Source organism: Brachyistius frenatus, unplaced genomic scaffold (genome assembly GCF_029030835.1).
Source record: "Brachyistius frenatus isolate BFR_SWC_R1_liver_20210118 unplaced genomic scaffold, ASM2903083v1 Contig_199, whole genome shotgun sequence".
Classification (NCBI taxonomy): Eukaryota; Metazoa; Chordata; class Actinopteri; family Embiotocidae; genus Brachyistius; species Brachyistius frenatus.
Genome location: NW_027210798.1, coordinates 396,456 through 417,419, shown reverse-complemented (window position 1 = coordinate 417,419; position 20,964 = coordinate 396,456). Strand labels below are relative to the sequence as shown.

General features: G+C 42.5%; 1 protein-coding gene across 1 annotated transcript in view; it reads left to right on the top strand.

The window, feature by feature from the left end:
* Positions 1-4: 4 nt before the first annotated feature.
* Positions 5-20,964, top strand: part of rasgef1ba (RasGEF domain family, member 1Ba) — a 117,230-nt gene continuing 96,270 nt past the window's right edge. Inside the window, exon 1 of the mRNA XM_069718785.1 lies at positions 5-269. Coding sequence (XP_069574886.1) covers positions 201-269 — 69 coding nt within the window. The 5' untranslated portion in view covers positions 5-200. The remainder of the gene's footprint in view (positions 270-20,964) is intronic.

Genomic DNA, 20,964 nt, shown 5'->3' with positions numbered 1-20,964 from the left:
GCTGTAATCTCCACATCCAGTGGAGTGTTTCTGTTCATCCGGCGGTAGATCTGCGCATCATTGGGGCTGAGAAAAAGAGTGATGTGCGCAGGGTCCGTGAACGCCACAGATAAGTTGACGAGGCAGACAGAAGAGGACCCTCCTGTTGATTCACATTGTTCGTTTCAGGGATATTTCAGGAGAACACTCCTCACCTCTATATGGCAAAGTTCCTGGCTGAATTACTGGGATGCACACTTCCGGACAAGGGCACCGCTCCTCTGTTGGAGGTAAGGATGCTTTAAAATCTGATCTCAAATGAACACTGACTTTTATTCCTTCAGTCTGGAAAGGTACAGGCTTGTCTCCTTTATAAATGCTCTATGGCAACAGGAGGCTGAGGCTTTGTTCATCAGTAGGATTGACAGTTGCTATGCTGTAAGCACTTCATTACCAGTGATCCCTGCAGGTTCAGGTTTTAAGCTCTTCCCTCTGCACACACACCGTTTCATAGTGACAATATGTCTGTGGATTAATGCAGAATCACTGTAAAGGTACTTAAATATGAGAGTTTCTTTGACTTTATGGGGTGTTTCTCTCCTGATTCGTCTCTATCGATGTTGTGACAGAGATTTTTCCTACCAAAAGTACTTTGACTTTACTAGTGTTTGTCATCAGACAGACACCGCAGTGATTTCAGCTCCAAGTAGTGTTGAATGTGGAGCCAGCGGTCACTGGCACGACGTGGCCGAGACTCAAATGCTGCTCGTATTTGGGCCAGTGTGCCACAAACACACACACACACACACACACACACACACACACACACACACACACACACACACACACACACACACACACACACACACACACACACACACACACACACACACACACACACACACAAACCAACACACGCACACACTGCACCTGTCCTGTACTTCCGGGCATGACTCTGTAGGACTGTTTGTGTTAAGTTGAACATTGGTTAAATGCTAAAATGATTAGTTCATTTTCTGTAAATATCTTTTTTCTAATGTGGCTCAGACAGATGATGGGCATTTGTCATCATTATGTGGACTGAATGGTTGATTGATTAGTCATTAGTTGCTGTATACACCAGTCTCTATCCTAAAAGTGTGTAGGAACATTTATGGTGAATATGATGAGTCCCGCTGACTGTGTGGCATTAGAGAGACTCACTGTTTGTATGATGGATGATCCAAGAGAAGCAGCCACAGTGAGCTCAGATGTTAGGATAAGCTTGGTTTGTTGTATCTAAATCCACATCACCAGACTCTGATGAAGGTTTTTCTGACAGCATGACACAATAATTCTTCATACAGACTGGATGTAAAAGTGTTCGTAGCTTCCGGGTCTGAAAAATGAGGCCAAATGATCCAGAAGTGTCTTCAGCTGCAATACCAGCGAGTGCCACTAGAGGTCGGCTCCAGAAAGCCTCCGGCTCCATAGACTCCCATTCAACTTCTCTCATCAAATCCAAAGTGAATAAAATGTGTCCATCAGTTATCTCGGTGTTGTTAGCTAAAGTCACTCCTTCTTCTTAGTTTTCTGGAGGTCCATCTGAAAATAATCCCTCATTCATTAGAAAAGAAGATTCAAGAAGACCTGTTTTTGGGGGCGTGTCTGTTTGATTGACAGGCCTGCGGTGCAGTCAGGTTACAGCTATCGGTGGGCGGGACGTAGTATCGTCAGGTTTCCAATCAGATCGGTCAGATCCACCGCTGGCTCCTCCCCCAGCTCGTCCAAATATGGTCACTTCCTGCTCCAAACCGCTCCGAACTAGCAAAGATGGTGACGGACAGAATCTGAACTGGAGGATTCATAATGTTCACAAACCAACGATGACATCACTGATGGATGATGACATCACTGATGGTTGATGACATCACTGCTGGTTGGAGCTTGATTCCTCCACACAACACTGAAACAGTTTAAAACCGAATATTTAGGTGTTTGAAACATCAACATCTCGTGGCTTCTATCAAAAAGCATCAGTGAGACTTTCTGACTTTAAAAGAAAATGTAATTTAGTTTATTTTCTGAGTTAAACTACAGTTTGTGTTCAGGGATACTCTTTGACGGATCCATATTTCTGTCTTTATTCAACACTCCTCTTTGTTGCTGCATTAGCATTTCCCAGCATGCCTTAGTTATTTCTTCGTATATTTTGAGAATAAAGCAGCCAAATTAAATCCAAATGAGTGGCAGAAATTATATTTGCTTTTCTTAAAATGTGCTGTTTTGGAACATTTCAATGAAGACATGATGGTACATAAATGGGGCGATGATTCAAAACAAGGGACAATTTTCCACCTCCTGCTTCAGTTTAGATAACTCAGAGGAAATCGTGTGTTGGGCCACAAAAACAGACTCTTCATCGCTTTCTATGGTCATCGCCTTTCAAGAAATATGTATTTATATAGTTTTAATTTCACAGATTGCTTCTATCAAAGAGGAAACTGAGCGGGTTGATGGGAAACAAAAGATAAACAGATTGCAGGATGTTTACGTAATCATGCGACATTAAAATCAGATTTTATTGATGAAAATGTTCTAAAACAGAAATCAGATTAATCTCAGGATGTGTAGTTTCATATTTGTTTGAAATGGGAGCTGAAAGTTGTTGCGTAACACCAGCGCTAAATTAAAAAACAGTTTCACATGTATTCTGGTCACACACACACACACACGCACACGCACACGCACACGCACACGCACACACATGCACACGCACACACACACACACACACACACACACACACACACACACACACACACACACACACACACACACACACACACACACACACACACACACACACACACACACACACAAACTGTAATCCACAACCAGCGCAGGACCGCTAATCCATCCGGCATCATCTCAATCTGCCCGGCACGCACCGTGTCAGCCAAATATTAAAATCGTCTCAGAAATGTGTCAGAGGGGATCGTCATGGTAACGGCTGGGAAATGAAATGATGATGACCTCCTGTTTAGCTGTCCAGGGGACAAAGATTAGACCCACACACAGTCACTAAATCAGTGGGACAGAAGGACAACAGACTGTCCACAGCAGGCTGTCCATGGCGGACTGTCGGACTGTCCACTGCAGACTGTCCACTGCAAATTAAATCCAAATGGCGAAGAGAAATTATACAAAATATGGACCTTTAATATGGTGTAATTAAAACCAAACCGAATGGAATTTTAATGGTGTTATATTTCATAGTATTTTAATTATCATACAACCAGGATGTTGTATGTCAATTTACCCATTTACATGCCTGCATGTAACGTTAATAATTTATAAAAGAAATAGTCATAGTAAAAGCAATATTCTTATATTTCTGATTCATTCGAAATAATCACTTACAGAAGTCTATGCTTCATGACTCTGAATGCAGATGTCACAAATAATGCTGATATTTTCAATAAAAGTAGACTGCCACATGTGATGTGTACATGAGAAAGGGCAGTTAGTGAAGCTGTGAAGTTGTTCTCTGATGGAGGTGGTTCGTTATTCTCACCAAGAAGTTCTAATTTATAGAAAACAACTCACTTCTTTATCTGGTTGTTTCCCTTTGATTAGCAAATTATCAAAGTGAATCCTGGCTGACACGTTACACACGTGTAACATGTGTCAGCCCAGTAGGGAGGGGGTTTAAAGTTAAACAATTTAAACAGACTAAAAACTTAATGAGATAAATAGAAGATCAAAGTTGCCTGACAACGCCACCTAGTTTAAAGAGTCTGGGTCTCCATAAAAACACAAACTCTTTTAAAATCGGGGGAGAGCAGCAGGGATCACCAAGACATAACAATTAAAAGACTGGTTAAAAAAAAATGTTTATTTAGAATCTAAAACCCATAAAATATGTGTAATTAAGAGGTTAAAAGTCAGTGTAATTTCAAAAAACAAGTTAAAGAGAGTTAAAAGTCCAGCTAAAAAAGGACCTACTACACAATTAAAAAGAGTTCAACACCAGGTAAAAGCCTGCCACTGGGAGGGGAGTCAGGGTCTGGTTGTTTCTTCTGGCTCTTCTGATTCAGCCACCCGGGTTTTATTTCTGTTATGCATGTTTGTAGTTTCTTGGGTGCTATTGTTGGGGATTTGGAGCTGGACCAGTGGTCGTCGGCAAACTGTGAAACTTTGGCGGTGGTTTTGGGAGGTTAATAGATGTCAGCGATTTACAGAAGGAAGAGGAGTGGACTGAGGACTGGGCCTTGGGGGACTCCGGCTTGGGGCTGGAGATGATGGATTGGTGGGTTTTGGGAGTTTGAGGTTGGTGTCCAGTAATCTGCATTTGAGTCCGTTGTGCCATACTTTGTCGATTGCTTTTTCAATGTCAAAGAATATTGCCAGGGTTATTTATTTTTTGTTAAAGTTTCGATGAATGTCTTCTGAGGTGTTGTGTGTGGTGGTTTTTCCTTTCCTAAAACCGGCTTGGTGAATTCCCAGGAGTCCCATGTGTTCGGTGTGAGTGGTGAGGCGAGCTGTGAGTATTCTTTCAAAGAGTTTTCCGATGTGACTGAGGAGGCTCATGGGGCGGTAGCTTGTGGCGATGTGTGGGTCTTCTCCTGCTTTGTTGATCAAGGTGATGCCTGCAGTTTTTCAGGGTGTGGGAACATGTCCGGTTGTGAGGCAGGTGGAGAAGAGCTGTCCAAGGTGCTGAAGGTAGGTGACTGGTGCCTGTTTGATGAGGATGGTGTCAACGCTGTCTTCTCCGGGTGCTTTGTTTTTCATCTTGTTCAGGTGCAGTTGTATTTGGTTTTGTGAGTGGGTGGTTTTCTGGTGTGGGATTGGTTGTGTTAGTAACTGTTGTGTTATGTTTTGCTATTTCTGCGTCTACCAGGTGTTTCCATGTGTTGTCAAACTGGATCATTTGGGCATGAGTGGACATTTTTGAGGCGGTTTCAGAAGAGTGTGTTTTTAAAAAAAAATTGTTGTTGATGATTTTGCCAGAGGATTTGAGTGGTGGTGTGATATTCCTTGCTGGGTCTCCATTTATGGTTTTAATTTTTTAATTAATCAATTTTAAATTTAGTGTCCTGATCCTGTCATGACACAGAACAAGCAGACAGGGGACTGAGGGGACACAGGAGGAGAGGAGATCGGGGGCAAGACGGAGGAAAACCGGACTCCTGACAGATCCAGTTTTCTGTAGAAGGTGTTCCAGGTTTTCTGCTTGTGGAGGATGAGTTGTAATTTAATGGTGGCTTGAAGTCTGTTTATCTGTGTTTTGGTGTGAGGTGCTCTGAACCGAATGAATTCTCTCCATTGATTCCTTTTGCATTTTTTTAAATTTAATTTTATTGTACTCTATTAATCCCCGAGGGGAAATTCTTTCGCTACAGCAGCCTCCCGAGGGGGAGATGCTGCAACAGGCTGCCACAACCGCGGCGCCAACCAACCTGAGGTGCATGTTTTTGGGTGATGGGAGGAAGCCGGAGAACCCGGAGAGAACTCACACAAGCACAGGGAGAACATACAAACTCCGCACAGAAAGGCCCAGGACCGGATTCGAACCCCGAACCTTTTTGCTGTGAGGCGACAATGCTAACCACTGCACCACCGTGCCGCGTTTGATGAGATCAGGTGGGAGTGTCTGGGTAGGTGTTTTGATGGAGGTGAGGGGTAATTGGTCACTGTTGAGGTGATGTCATGTGGAGAATCTATGGAGTTTTTGGGCCAGGTTGGGGGAGCAGAGGATCAGATCCAGGATGTCCGTGCTGCCTGTGACCGGGCATATGTATGTGGGTTCGTTGGTATTGATGATGGAAAGGTGTGTTTTCCAGGATGGGTTTGAGTACAGTGCCATTTGGATTTGTTTTCTTACATTGAAAGTTGGGGTGTTTTGCATTAAAATCTCCCATGATGAGAGAGTGACTGGGGGTGGAGGCAGCTGTGATGAGGGTTTCCGAGGGTTTTATTCCAGGGGGGCAGTAGATGCTGGTGATTGTGATGGGGTAATGTTTTCTAGTTTTCAGTTGCATTGCAATGTATTCATTTCCTTTTGATTGTTGGGGTGAAGTCTATTGTTGTTTTTATGAGAATGGCTACTCCTCCTCCGTGTCCTGTTTGTCTTTCTTTTCAGATGATGTTGAAACCGGGTATCTTGATCTTTGACTGTTGTGTTGAAAGTGTTTCGTTTATTGAGGCAACCGATATGTTTTTATTGTTGAGCAGGTGGATAAGTTTGTCTTTGCTTCCTCAGAGTCCTCTGATGTTTATATGGAAGAAGGTTGAGATCCATTTTGGGAGTTAGTACAGATGATGTGTTGGTGGGGGGGGGGTACAGACAAGTTGTGTCTGTTTCCTTATGCTTTTGAGTGTGTCTTCTATTTTATTGTCGTCCATGTTGAGTTTTTTGAGGTCATCCCGGAGGTGAGTGAGGTGGGTGTCGTCGTGGTGTGATCTGGGGGGTTGGTGATGGGGGACTTTCTGACTGTGGGTCTGGTGGTTCCCTGGTTGATGGGGTCATGTGAGAGATGTATGCTGGGCAGGATTTGGATGCGGCAGAGTGTTCGCCTTTGCAGTTGAGACATTTTGCTTTCTTTTTGTCTATAGCGCATGAATTGTGGTGGTGGTTCTGTCCGCATCTGAGGCATGTGACTGGGTTGGTGCAGTTGGTGGATATGTGGTTGAAATGTTGGCATTTGTAAAAAAAATTGACAGTTGGTGGGGGCTGAGCCTTCTCCACTCTGTATTGGAAGAAATCCATGTAGAAGCCTTCGTGGAGAAGGCTGGCAGCTTGTTGGTGAGGAGGATCTTGATGAAGGTGATGGGTTGTTGTGTGGTTCTGCTGGTGATTCTGTAGAGTTTGGTGATGTTTATACCTTGTTTGTCCAGTCCTTCTTTAACCTGTGCTTCAGTGATGCTTGTGTGTATTCCTTTGATGACCAGTAGTTTCATCAGGGGTTCAGATGGCGGGGTGAATCCGGGTTTGCGTGCGAGTGTGCAGGTGAATTATGCTCCATTGAATGCTTCTTTGGGCCAGGATGTGAGTAGTGAGTTGAGGGAGTGGAAGTTCTTGGGGAAAACCAGGATGTTGCCGTTTCTCATGTGTACCAGTTTGTGGAATTGGGCTTGTGGTTTGTGCTTTTTAATTTCTTGATTGGTTGAATTATTGCTGTGAAAAGTGATTGGTTGAAAAGTGATTGTTGGGAGTTTTGAAGTTTTCTATTACGAGTGGTGTGAGGTGATGGCTTTACGATGATTCCCATCTTGCTCTTTTCCTGATGCCTGTGTTGAAGGATTGGTATTTGTGCATGTTTGTGTTGACGATGTCGGAGTAGCTGGCAGAAAGTGGTGGCAGGGGAGTGAGTGTGTGGGTCATGTCCATTTGATAAGATCTGCTTCTTGGTGTTTAGAGTGGCCTGTATCTGCCTAGTGGTGTCGTTGAAGGGGGTGGAGTAGGCGTATTTACTTTGTTCGCGGAGGAGGTGGTTGATTTGTTCCAAAATATTTTTTATGATCAGGTTGTCAATTTTGTCAGTGGTCTGGCGGAATCGGTGTGTCAACAGAAGTAGATGGAATAAAATTGAGATCTGGTGCAGGTGCTGTTTATTGGTCAGCTCTGGGGTGTTCAGATGATTTCGCTGTATGTTTGGGTGTGGTTGGGTTGAGCTGTGGGGGCACAGGGGGGTCCGGTGTTTCCAGTGTTTCCAGGTTTGGTGGTGGTTTTCTTTGGTTTTAGATCTGACCGTTGTCTTTTTGCTTTCAGTTTGTCGTTTGCTCCAAATACTGTAGCCCAGATGTGTTTTCTCTCCAGTGCGTTTTGTGGTTTGGAAGTTGTCATGTTAGCTGTGGGTCTTTTAGGTGCTTAGTGAACAAGTGACAGAGTTATGTTGTGTTTTAAGTGCTTAGTGAACAGGTAACGTGATTATATTGTGCTTGAGTGCTTATAAATTACAACAGAACATAATATAAAAGTGCCTTCGTCACCACATTAGTTTGACCGTTTCCTCTCCGTTGTTCTCCATTGGCAAAAATCAATGATAGGTAAATGGCAGTGTCGGCTGGATAGACTCCGACGCACTGTGACTACTCTAATCAAAGATTTCAGCAACTATTACAGCAACCAATCATAGCCTCAACTCTGCTCTCTGTTCTGTCCCCCTTGTTGTGCAGTCCGTCTTTTATACTGTCTCCAGTAATTGGTGTCCACCTGGGAGGGAGGGGAGATCCTGCCCTCCTGCAACAATGTTGGCCACTTCGGTCCTGCCAGCACTCATGATTGGTCCTTTTAGACAAAAATAACTTTTCCAGGTGCCGGCGATAAGTGATTGCAATCAGCTTCATTTAGTTCAGAGTAGAGTATCCAATAATATACCTGATAAAATCATAGAGTTATGAAAACATGCAAGTAAAACACCACACAATGTAAATAAAAACAACCCATGCTAAAATCAATATAAAAGCAAACAATTTGATTCACAGCAATAATACAAACAATCTACACTGCAAAACATATGGCTCACTCTGCCTGATGACATATGTTGTTGAATATGGCTGACTGTGCTGTTCAGCTGCTCTAATGGAAGTTAACTGTGTTAACTGTGAATCAGCAAATGTGTCCGATGGGAGGCAGAGTTTCTCTTTCAAGTTATTCAACATCAGTCGGTGGTGAAAAGGTGATAAAAAAAAAACATCTGTAACATGCTTTATTTGTAGTTTATTTGCATTTTATTTCCACTTTATCATCTGAAGTGGAAACATTTTACATCTTGTTGAGTAAAATTGAAGCTTTTGTTTGATTAAAGTTTTTAATTTTTTTTAAATTTGTTTTCCTTCTACAAACGTTGCCCTGCATCTCTCCTCCTCTTCATTTCTCTGTCTTCGCCACACATCTGCTGTCAGGCTCTCTCCGACTCTTCCTTCACTCACACTATTTGTTTCTGCTGCCAGGCCTCCTCTCTCCTCTCCCTCCCTTTATTCTCTGCAGCCTTTAAGCATCAGACTTTATTCGTTGTAGGGAGCTTGTTTTTCAAGCAGCATTCGGTTTTCAAAGGGCAAAGAAACAAATTAGCATCACTGTGCTCCCAGGGCCTCGCTTGGGCTTTAAGAAGATGTCAGGTTGTGTAGATTCAGAGAAGTCCACAGAAGAGGTTTGTTTGAAGAAGAGGAAAGTTTGAGGAAAAATACAGAGAAATGAAATATGTTTTCAGGGAAAAGCTGTGCGTATAAATCTTTAACACACTGTGAATATAAAAGGTGTTTTTTCATTCAGTATAAACCGCAGAAAGAGTTCAGTCACCGTCACTAAACTGTTTCATGCAGTCATTTGTGGGATGTGTTATACTGTTTGTGCATTTTTTTTCTTTTTTTACGTCATTTGGACCATTTGTAGCATAAAAACCATCAACCTTGTCGGGACCAGCAGGCCTGGTACCATCAGACCCAAACTCCCTGTGAACATCTGGATCTGACCGCTCTGTTCGAGATTGTTTCCAGTTGTTGTGCCCTAATGTGCACAGACGTTGGGTTCATTTTGAAACTATTGAAGCAGCCATTAGCCAATCAGCATTGACCAACGTATTCATCCTGTTCACAAGCATCAACCATCAGTGATGTCATCAACCATCAGTGATGTCATCGTTGGTTTGTGAACGTTATGAATCCTCCAGTTCAGATTCTGTCCGTCACCATCTTTGCTAGTTCGGAGCGGTTCGGAGCAGGAAGTGACCATATTTGGACGAGCTGGGGGAGGAGCCAGAGGTGGATCTGACCGATCTGATCGGAAACCTGACGATACTACGTCCCGCCCACCGATAGCTGTAACCTGACTGCACCGCAGGCCTGTCAATCAAACAGACACGCCCCCAAAAACAGGTCTTCTTGAATCTTCTTTTCTAATGAATGAGGGATTATTTTCAGATGGACCTCCAGAAAACTAAGAAGAAGGAGTGACTTTAGCTAACAACACCGAGATAACTGATGGACACATTTTATTCACTTTGGATTTGATGAGAGAAGTTGAATGGGAGTCTATGGAGCCGGAGGCTTTTTGGAGCCGACCTCTAGTGACACTCAGTGGTATTGCAGCTGAAGACACTTCTGCATCAGGACCATTTTTCAGTGGTTGGGCATCGAAACACCACCACTGCTACCATTGTTGGAACTGCTCCAAAGTTATTGCACTTAGCCACGCCCACTGGAAATTGATTGGTCTGCCCCTCACGTTCTCTGAGCAAACGTTAATATGAACAGAGTTTCCAGACTGTAATCAGAGCCAGGCGACCAAAGGCCTGTCTGAATAAAGCAAAGACAGCTATGCAAACTTGTGTGTGTGTGTGTGCACACGTGTGTATATGTGTGTGTATGTGTTAATATATTCAACAGACCAGGACACTGAGTGCAGCACCGCATCATATTCACTGTGATTAAATTCAGATGCGTCATCTGTTGAGATTAATTTGTGTGCGTTTGGTCATAATGTTGATTCTGATGAATATGTTTTTGTAATTATTTGTCGAGTCAAAGCATGTTGTTGAATATGAATCATGTTGTTACCAAGTAGGAAAATAGGGAACAGCTGCCAGAATACCAGTAGGACATCAATTATTTTACCATAAATCTTCATGCCTGTTTCCAGATTTATTTTCTTTTTAGGAAATTTCACATTGCCATAGAAATGTGTCACAGTTTCTATTTTTAATCTAAAAATCTTAGTATAAATCAGATGATTAACACTATTGTCTACAGATTAAAAACTCCTCATCCTGCCCTTCACTTACAACATAGATCCTCCCTGTTCCTGCTCTAGAAAACTAAAGTTTCAGTGGATTTTTTAAAACAAGACCAGAAGAAACCGACATTAAACATATTTCTTATACTGTAAAAGATGAAAACTGCAGCTTTGTGAAAGGTTGGAAACATGTCGATGTATTTGAAGCCAGAAATCTCATTGCAACAAAAGTTTGTAGCTCAAAGTCAGACCCATCCCATGATGAGAAAAAGGTGGAAACTAGAATGTCCCTGTGATGTGAGACCTCACGATGCTTTTACGATGACTGTGTGTGTGTGTGTGTGTGTGTGTGTGTGTGTGTGTGTGTGTGTGTGTGTGTGTGTGTGTGTGTGTGTGTTTGCTCTGTGAAGTGTCTTTCAGTCAAAGAAGGCTAAAATACTCGTGTGCTACTTGACATACTTTTGTGTCTGTGAGAGAGCGAGGAGGAGTTTCACAAAAAAGAGAGTCAAGGTAACCTTAAATATAAACATTTTAAAAAGCCTGTGTCACTATGACAACCGTGGAGGAAACAAAGATGCGGTCCAGCTTGAATTCTGAATCAGAAGATTAATCTTTTAGCCATTCAGCTGAGATGTTTCTCTTCTCTTTAACTTTAACTTAATTTCTGGAGAGAACATGAAATCTTTTCCTTCTGTCTGTCCCATCAAACCTTTTAATTTGTCACATCACATTTGTGGAAATGCCACAGTCATCTGGGTTCACTTTGAACTTTGACTCCTCCTGAATGTCGCTTTCTTTGAAATACAGATGCAGGGGAGGTAAGAGAGTGTCTGCAAGTTCAAAGAACCCAAAGAGGAAAGTAAACTGAAGAATCCCTGTCAGGTTTTATAGGTTGGATCAGATCATCTCTCAGCTGTTATTTTGCTGTAAATGTCATGAACATTTGCAAAGGAATACAGTCTGTTTCTGGACTGAGATATTCAGGATGAGTGGGTGACTTTTCATTATTTTGAGAGCAATGATTGTGTTGTGACGTTGGCGAAGCCTGTTGCCATGGCACCACAGTTCAGGTGGTTTACAGTAAATGTTTTCCCACCTGGTGTTCCCTGACCTGACGCGCCGTCTTCGGTCTTGGACAGTGAAGCTCCGCCCCTCTTGAAATGTGATGTCATCAGAACACCTCGCCCGGCTCATCGCTTCATCGCCGTAGACTTTCTGAAGACTAAAGGGTCTCTGTTGACCTTTTCCAGAGTTTGACCCAAAATCTGATGTTTTCTGTGACCTTTGAGCCCTGAGGCAACAGTGCTTTAAAAAAAAAGAAGCCATGATTGTGGAGTGGAAATCACAGCTTGGGCTCAGAATCACTTGGCTGTAATCAGGTGTCTTGAAGTTTTTCTGTTCCTCAAAAGTTTGACCCAAAATCTGCTGTTTCTCTGCTCCAGTTTCAGGTCCGTGGTGACATCACACATGTTCTCGTACCAGTGGTCACAGAAACGTTTTGAACTCAGGTGCTGTTGATCAAGAGATGACACTTGGAATATTGTTTTCCTCTGCTCCCAGTACGTCTCAGTGCTGCGCTCCGTTCGTACGCAACAGGAGCAGTCTCTAAATCTTTTGATCCATCTTTGCATCAACAACCCAGTGAAACGTTCACCAGCATGGTTTCGGTCTTCCGTCTGGGAGCGTGACAGCGTTACCATGACGATGATGTTAAAAAGTGGTGGATAAAACGGCGACTGGTTGCACTGACTGTGCGGCACATGTTACTGGTGTTATTGGTAATACTCCCAATATGATGAAGCGTTTAAGAAGACATCACATGGACGGGAAAGTTACTGAGAAACTGCCAAACAGCAGAACCTGATCGTAACTCAGCGTTACAATTCAAAGTGTGTATTTTTCTGTCTCGTGTGTTTCCCTGCATGTGAATATGGTTGTTGGGCTGAAGCATCTCATCTGCCAGCTGCTGAAGAGAAGAAGGTCTCCTCAGAGCAAGCTGTCAGTCAAACCTATCAGCAGAGGGACTGTTTGATGAAGACTGTTATCACAGCCTCCTCTCCCTTCATCACAAACAGCTGTGCTTCCTCTGAATGTGACCGGCTTTCCCATTATCCACAGCTATTTGTGTCAAGTACCGACCGCCATGATGAAGCCCATCTGGAAGTCCCTGACGGTACTCTTCTTCCACTAATGGCTGCTCGTTACCAGCTCCAAGAAAACTGAACAGAAATCAGCTAAATCCTTTTTAGGAAGAAACAAAAAGTGATTTTTTTTTTTTTTTTTTTTTTTGGGGGGGGGGAGAACTACTTTCAAAGGCTAATTGGACATTTTTACTGTCTCAGAGGGAATTAAGAAAATATTGCTCCAATAAGAGGATATTAAAAGTTAAAGAGGAGTCAGGCTGTAAGTAAGTACAATTTATTTGTATAGCAGCTTTCACAGATATCCATTTATAAAGTGCTTCGCATTAATAAAACAGTATGATTTTGAAATGTTAAAATCACTGTTAAAATCACAACAACAGTTCAAATCAGAGTTAAAATCACAATAACAACAAACAAGCGAGGACACTGGTGGAGAGATCAGCCAGTAAAAAGATAATAAATAAAAGAAGCTCTGTCGACAGGCCAATAAAAGCTTTACTGGATAAAAATGTTTTTAACTGTCTTTTAAAAACATTGGTGGAGAGGAGAAGTTGTAGTTGAAGGGGGAGAGAGGTCCACAGCTTCGGTGCAACACGTTGAAAAGTTTGATAAATGACCAGTTAAAAGGTGAGCAGCTGCATTTTGGACGGTTTGCAGAAGCCTGACTTAAACAGCTAAAAGAGCGTTACAGTAATCTAAAAGAGAGGAAATAAAAGCATGAATGATCTCCATCTCGGTCACAACATTTCTTAGTTCTGCAATGTAAAGGAACATATCTGCTGACTGACATGATCTTCAAAAGAAAGTGAGTCATCAAAAATGACACCTACGTTTTTCAGCTTATCTTTGGCGCTGTCATTTGACGACCTCACGGTGATGCTTGATGTCAGAAACGACGTCTTCAGGAGTGATTAGAAGGACTTCTGTCTTATTCAATTAAAGTTGATTTTCAGTCCAAAAGCTGTCACATTCATCCACCTCATCTTCAGCCTGGTTTCACCATCTTCTCCATCTTCTCCATCTTCACCATCTTCACCATCTTCACCATCTTCTCCATCTTCTCCATCTTCACCATCTTCTCCATCTTCACCATCTTCACCATCTTCTCCATCTTCTCCATCTTCACCATCTTCTCCATCTTCACCATCTTCTCCATCTTCACCATATTCTCCATCTTCACCATCTTCTCCATCTTCACCATCTTCTCCTGAGCTTCCTGCAGACCACTCTGTGGGTGGAGGATGAAATAAGAGAGGAATGTGCAGCTTCCTCTCTGCTCACACATCAACGTAGAGTCTTTTAAACTACAGACTGAGGATAGAGGAAGTCGACAGAGTAATGCATGGTGGTGTAACAGTGAGGCAGCTCTACAGTTTGGAGGAATCTATTAACCATCCCGCAGAAGCCAGCTTCACCTGTGTGGTTGTAAACAGCACTCCATACCTCCATGACCATGATCAGGTGTCTCCTACAGGTATCCCTACTCCTGCTGTCGGCTAACAACACACAACTGTTAAAGAAGACAACTTTGTAATGACTGAGGAGTACTTATCCTCTTTCCATTGCCAGACTAACAGATCCCAGACCAGTCTGAACAAGGACTGACATCAACCATCGGTCTCTGCTGGTGAAAGAGTGAACACGCTTCCTTCAACCACTCCTCACAGCAAAAACCAACCAGATGACTGTAACACTTAACTAAAGGCGTTAATGTGCAACACTGAAGGAGCTTCATCAAACAGGAATCTGTTTAGTCGTCACGGAACATGAAAAACTAAAACATGAAAAAAGTTTTTTTGACCATCAGAGTCAAACACAGCAAATAATGACACACTTTCTCATGTGTGTGTGTGTGTGTGTGTGTGTGTGTGTGTGTGTGTGTGTGTGTGTGTGTGTGTGTGTGTGTGTGTGTGTGTGTGTGTGTGTGTAAGTTTGTGAGGATGAGTATTTTGGAGGTTGCTGCTGCTTGTTGGATGTCTTCCTTTCTATCAGGATGGAGTGTAACTTTGTTTGTTGTTAACCATCTGATTGTGCGACCACAGGGGGGCGCTGTGTAACATAAAACCACGTGCAGCTCGCTGGTGAACTGATGTCAGCATGAGGTCGAGAGGAAGAGGAGGTGATGGACTGAGACTTCTCCATCCACCATTGAAATATGTCATTATAGAGCATGTAAAACAAATGGAAGAACAACCCTTCATGTGAGGACAGCATGTGGATTATTGTGCTGTTGAATGTGTCACCTGAGCTGAAGCTGCAGCATCAGCAGCAGGAGACAAGGTCATATTTAATAACACTGACTGCCTGCTGTATATTTATATATGCAGGATAATAGAGCTCTATATTGCAGTTGTTTGGCTGAGGATTGAGAAATGAATGAGCCTCTTGATGCTTAGGAACATTTTAAATGAAGCAAAGATAACGTATCATAATTGTGCAATTGTGCAGCTGGCTCTTTGTATAGATTTTGAACATCATCACAGTCAGCTGCGCAGCATGAAAGCTGTATGATACTGTGATGAAGAGTTAGGATTCTGTTCTCTGGTGAGAATATTCAATCAAAACAAACCCATTTCTAATCTACATGATCCTGTCAGAGATCCAAACCTTCGTTCATCTCAGCTGCTACAACATGCAGGAAAATATGGATCAGTGTGAAATGAGAGGAGGGAGGGGGGGAGTGGAAGGGGGAGGGGGGGGAATGAAGTGTTTATGTTCTGGTGGCAGTGAAACTACTGATCTGATGTTCCAGTCACTGAGAGATATTCTGTCTCTGCCTTTCAGTTTTAGACTTTGACAGTGAATTCATCTTCACAGTGAAGACATCTTTTTTTATTCTGTCTTCTGGTTGTGGTGATGTGTGTAGTTGGAACGGTGACTAAAGACACTCTGACTGTCTGATATGAAGATGCAACAGACTTATGATCGTAACAAAAACTCTTTCCTGATTTGTCTGACCACAATGTAAGAGACATCAAGTGATAATTAATGAGGATTAAACTTGGGAAAAACACTCACTCGCACTGCTACTCTTCTCACACTTTATGGACTCGTGCAATATCAATATTAAATTCTCTGCAATGCAACATTTTATGCTGACACTCATATTTTCATAATATATTTGTTTATTTTAAAGACTGTTTACCGTTTGTCCTGTTCCATGCAGTAGAAGAGTAGCACTCCTAATTGCAGAGCTTACAATCATAATAAAGGCTTTCTGATTCTGATTCTGAAAAAACAAAACACTTTTTTAAAATAGTGATCACACATAACGCACACAACCTCCAATCTTGTGCCAGTAGAATAACAATAATCAGATATGTTAGGTAAGTTCTGCAGTAATAATCTGTGATGCAGCAGTGACTTTAAATACCCACATAAACACATTACATGTCAGTTATGTTTCTCATATGTGAAATGTTACAAAACACAAAACAGGATGTGTGGTTGTGATTTTCTGCTGTGCTGAGAATAAATCAGGAAGATATCAGGTTGTTTGCATTCGTAGCTTTCCATAGCTGCTCACAGAAAAGACAACAAAAAGACACTGAAAACTTACAACATCATCAAAATGAAATGAAATCAATGTAATTTCATTTTCTCTAGAAGTGCCCAACACTTTTACTTTATTATTCTCATAAAATCCTTGACTAGCGTTTCTTCAAATGACTCGAACAGACTTGAGAGGTTTACATAAATCATCTGACAGAGACTTGTTGTACTTTGAAATATTGATGTTCTTAATCAGTTCTGCAGCTCAACTTTAAAATAGAGAAGTTGGTGGAACGACGAATGAAACATTATGTGCTCAAATCGCGTTTTAAAGATGGTGACAAGCTCGTGACATTTTTCAACAGTTACGCCGTCAACATTTGGCAACTCGATGGAGTGAGACAGATTTCCTTTTGGAGGAAACTCTGGTACGTTTCTCTTCCAGCAGAGCGTGCATCTTAACTCTGTGCAAATATGCTTTGGCTGCTGTTTGATTCCAGGAGACTCATTCACATGAATAGCAATGAGATGCTCTGGATGCGCTCTGCATTCAGGAGGAGGATACCACGCTCCATTCACATGCACACAACAACTCTCATTGGCAGTTTCTCTCTCACATACATTTACCAAAACAGCTACAGCGTGCACACAAACATCCCTGCATGCACACAATAACAAATGTGGTCTCTTGTCAAAATGTGCACACTAAGAGCAGCACTGGTCTCGGTGCAGACGGAATATTTGCACACATTGAAAGCTGTGCAGAAGGAGACTCAAGTCAGGAGATGGTTTTACTGAGTGGACGACTCCCCGGTGGCGATGAGAGACTGTCTGCTCCTGGAAAAGATCTCACAGTCTGCACAATACGAAATGCAAGGCAGCAAGAGAGTGAAAGTGAAAGTCAAGGAAGAAAACAAGTCATAGCAAAGATGTTTCAACTCTTGAACCTGATTTGAGTAGAAAAAAGATGAAAAATAAGTCAGCAAGCAATACAGCAACCTCCAGCACACACACACAAATATAGACAAATGTATGTGTGACAAACTTTGTGGGAAAGTAATTCTGAGGAAAAACTGGTAGGAATATTCCTCAGTGGTACATTTTTTTACTCTAATTTAACAGTGGCAGTCGATGACTCACTACTTTGGTCCAAACTGATAATATCTCAACAACTATGGGCTGGATTGTCATGAGGGTTTGTATTAACATTCATGGTCCCGGGAGGATACAGTATATCCTATTGACTTTGATAATCCCCTGACTTTTCCTATTGTGCCACCATGAGGTGGACATTTTGGCTTTTAGTGAAAAATCTTGACTGCGATCAGATGGATTAGCTTGAAAGTTTGTCCAGACGTTCATGGTGCCGGGAGGATGAATCCTTTGGACTTTGGGGACCTCTCAAACCTTCATCCCGTGAAACACCTCAACATCTTCTGTATTGATTGGCACATCATTTGCTATCAACATTTATGGGAGGTCGGAGGTCAGGTGATGAAACGGGGCAACTTTTGGGATCCCCCTAACGACTGCACAAATTTGATAAACGCATGTTTTCCCCCTTCAGGATAAATAACTTCATCTTTTGCCACCATCAGGACAGAATTTCATTTTGTCCAATACTTCACTTTATGATCAAATACCTGCAATAAATAATAACATTTCCATCAGCCCTAGATGTACTTTGTTTTTATATATGTTTTCATGTGCTAATTAGTAGGTATTAGCATACTAATCATCCTGTTGACAATGTCATTGTTAAGATGTAGATTAAGTTCAGCCCGACAGACCGACCCAGGATCACAGCAAAGCGTGAAATAGACACGCCGGTCCACTACAGCAGATATAGACATGCTTTGCGCTGTAAGGAGTGAAAGTTACACGTTTTCCGCCATGTGATTTACAGGGAAACAAACAAACAAACAAACAAACAAACATGGTTGGGTTATGAAATGAGCACACAGTCGGGGTTTGGAAACAAACAAACATTCATGAAAAATAGTGTCACTTCGTGGAATCGAACCTCATCGCCCCTTATATCTTTGATTACCACTGAAAACCTTCCTTTGTACTTGGTCTCTTGGTTTCTAGTGACTAAAAATCACATGACACACGTGTGTGTAAGTCAACACGAGTAAAAGGTCACAGAGTTGACCTTGACCGGTGAGGAGGTCGTCGACTCCCGCAGGACCGCTGTGACCTCACTGACACCTAATCTCTGATTACAGCAGGATGACTGATGCAGAGAAACACACACACACACACACACACGCACACGCACACACAGCACACACACACACACACACACACACACACACACACACACAGACACACACACACACACACACACACACACACACACGACACACACACACACACACACACACACACACACACACAGACACACAGACACACACATGCACGCACGCACACACACACACACACACACACACACACACACACACACACACACACAGACACACACAGACACACACATGCACGCACGCACGCACACACACACACACCTGGTGACCTGGTTCACCTGCAGGGTGAGGGGTCACTGGGTCCCCCCCCCCCAGGGTAGGTTTCACAGATTAAACTCACTCAAGAGGACGGACATTAACTGCTGGGCTGTAGGAGAGTTTGTGTTTGTTAGTTTGACAGAACAGAACATGAAACATTAAAGGTTGAGTTTATTCTACCGTAAAAGTCCATTTGTTTATTCCATTATCAACCAAGCTGATTACAAAACATGAGACACATAACCACAAGAAAGCAGAATAATGTCCTGATGGCAGACAGTGAAATAACAAACAGATATCTGATGTTGTCACTGCTGTTCTTTGGTTCATGTTTTGTCTGTGATTGAAAAAGGAAACATTCGTCCTCCCCGGAGAAAGAGAGTTGATTTAGCTGACACGCTGACCTCCGTCCAGTGTTCACTTTGGTAATGAGTGGTACGGTTGTACCGATGAAAAGTGCTGCATACGTTCACATTCCCCAGAGGAAGACATGTCCTGGTGACCTTGTTACACCTCATCACCAGGTCAAACTCAAACATAGACTCAAGAACTGTCCCAGTGTGGATTCAGTGGTGTCAGCCATCAGACAAACAGCTCCATGAAGGTTACTGGTCCTCTGTGTGCTGATATTCAGGGTGCACATGAGCTCTTTCTGTTCAGGGCTGAGTTTCTACATCTGGTTGAGTCGAACATCTGCTTCTCTCACCAACAACTATCAACCACCACAGATTGTATATATATATATATATGTATATATATATCTATATATATAGACCAAACAAGACGAACAAGACGAGAGGTGGTGAAAATCAAAGGTTTTATTTAGCAACATTTCAGTGTCCATAAAAACAACTTCTAGCTCAAATTTTAACACGTTTATTATCAGCTCATTTAACAAGATGAACAACTTTTTCTTCACTGGGCCAGTTTTTCTTTTCAGGTTTGTTCACCGTTTCATTCAAGAAAAGAGTCGTCAGCAGCAAACCTACAGACAATGTTAGCTAATTTGCTGATGGGACACTGAGTTTATAATTCGTTGGGAAATATGTTTGTTTCATAATTATCTTCACAATTGTCCAGAGACTGAATCTGTTTCATGAACCAATGCAGGTTTACTTATGTAGCACGTATTGTACTAGCAGGCAAATACATTAAACATTCAAAAAGCATTGAAAATAAAGATATTAAGAAATTAAAATATAATTTACAAGACAAATTTTAAATGCTTGTCACAATAGAAGAAACCCGATGAAACAGAGGAGTAAACAGAGTTGTTACAAGCAGAGTTACAAGGTTCAAACAGCAGAACAAACAAACGTGAGCACGCACACAGGCTACGGAGGTAGCCTCGTTGGTAGCCTCGTTGGTAGCCTCGTTGGTAGCCTCGTTGGTAGCCTCGGAGGTAGCCTCGTTGGTAGCCTCGGAGGTAGCCTCGGAGGTAGCCTCGGAGGTAGCCTCGGAGGTAGCCTCGGAGGTAGCCTCGGAGCCACCACAGCCAGTCTGACTAATCGATGACAGATTCAGAGTGAGTTTTCTGTGTTTAGGTTTTGGCTGTTTTAAGACATCACTTGAAAACATAATAACGGTGAAATGAAAAGGTTTGATCAGCCCAACTCTTGGCTGTTGGTCAGGCTGTGATCCAACCATTGGTAGAACTCCTGTCAAGATATTATGATGATGTTTTCAACAGTTTCCAGCTTGTTCTAAAGATGGATGAGATGTCTGAAGCTGAAACGTCAGAAGCGAGCGGTCCCAGTGTGTCTGTGATCAGATGGAGAAGACGTGAGGTGATTCTGGTTTTTCCCTCCGTCCATCTCCTCCTATCAAAGATCTGTTCAATCATCGCCGCCTGACGCTCTCCTTCCACCGTCTAATATTCCTCTAAAGGTCACAGCAAACGTCTGCTGGGTGAAAACAAGAGAACAAAATGAGAGGAATCTCATCGTCTTCGTCTGACTGGGAAACGTCAACTTCCTGTTTCATATTCATTGTTTTTAACGGTAGAAATCTGTTTTCTGTGGGAGGAAGAGACTGTTGACATGATGTGTTTTCAGTGGAGCAGATCGTGAACACGTGGTGTTCAGGCGGCATTGTACGTTACAGACACGTCTG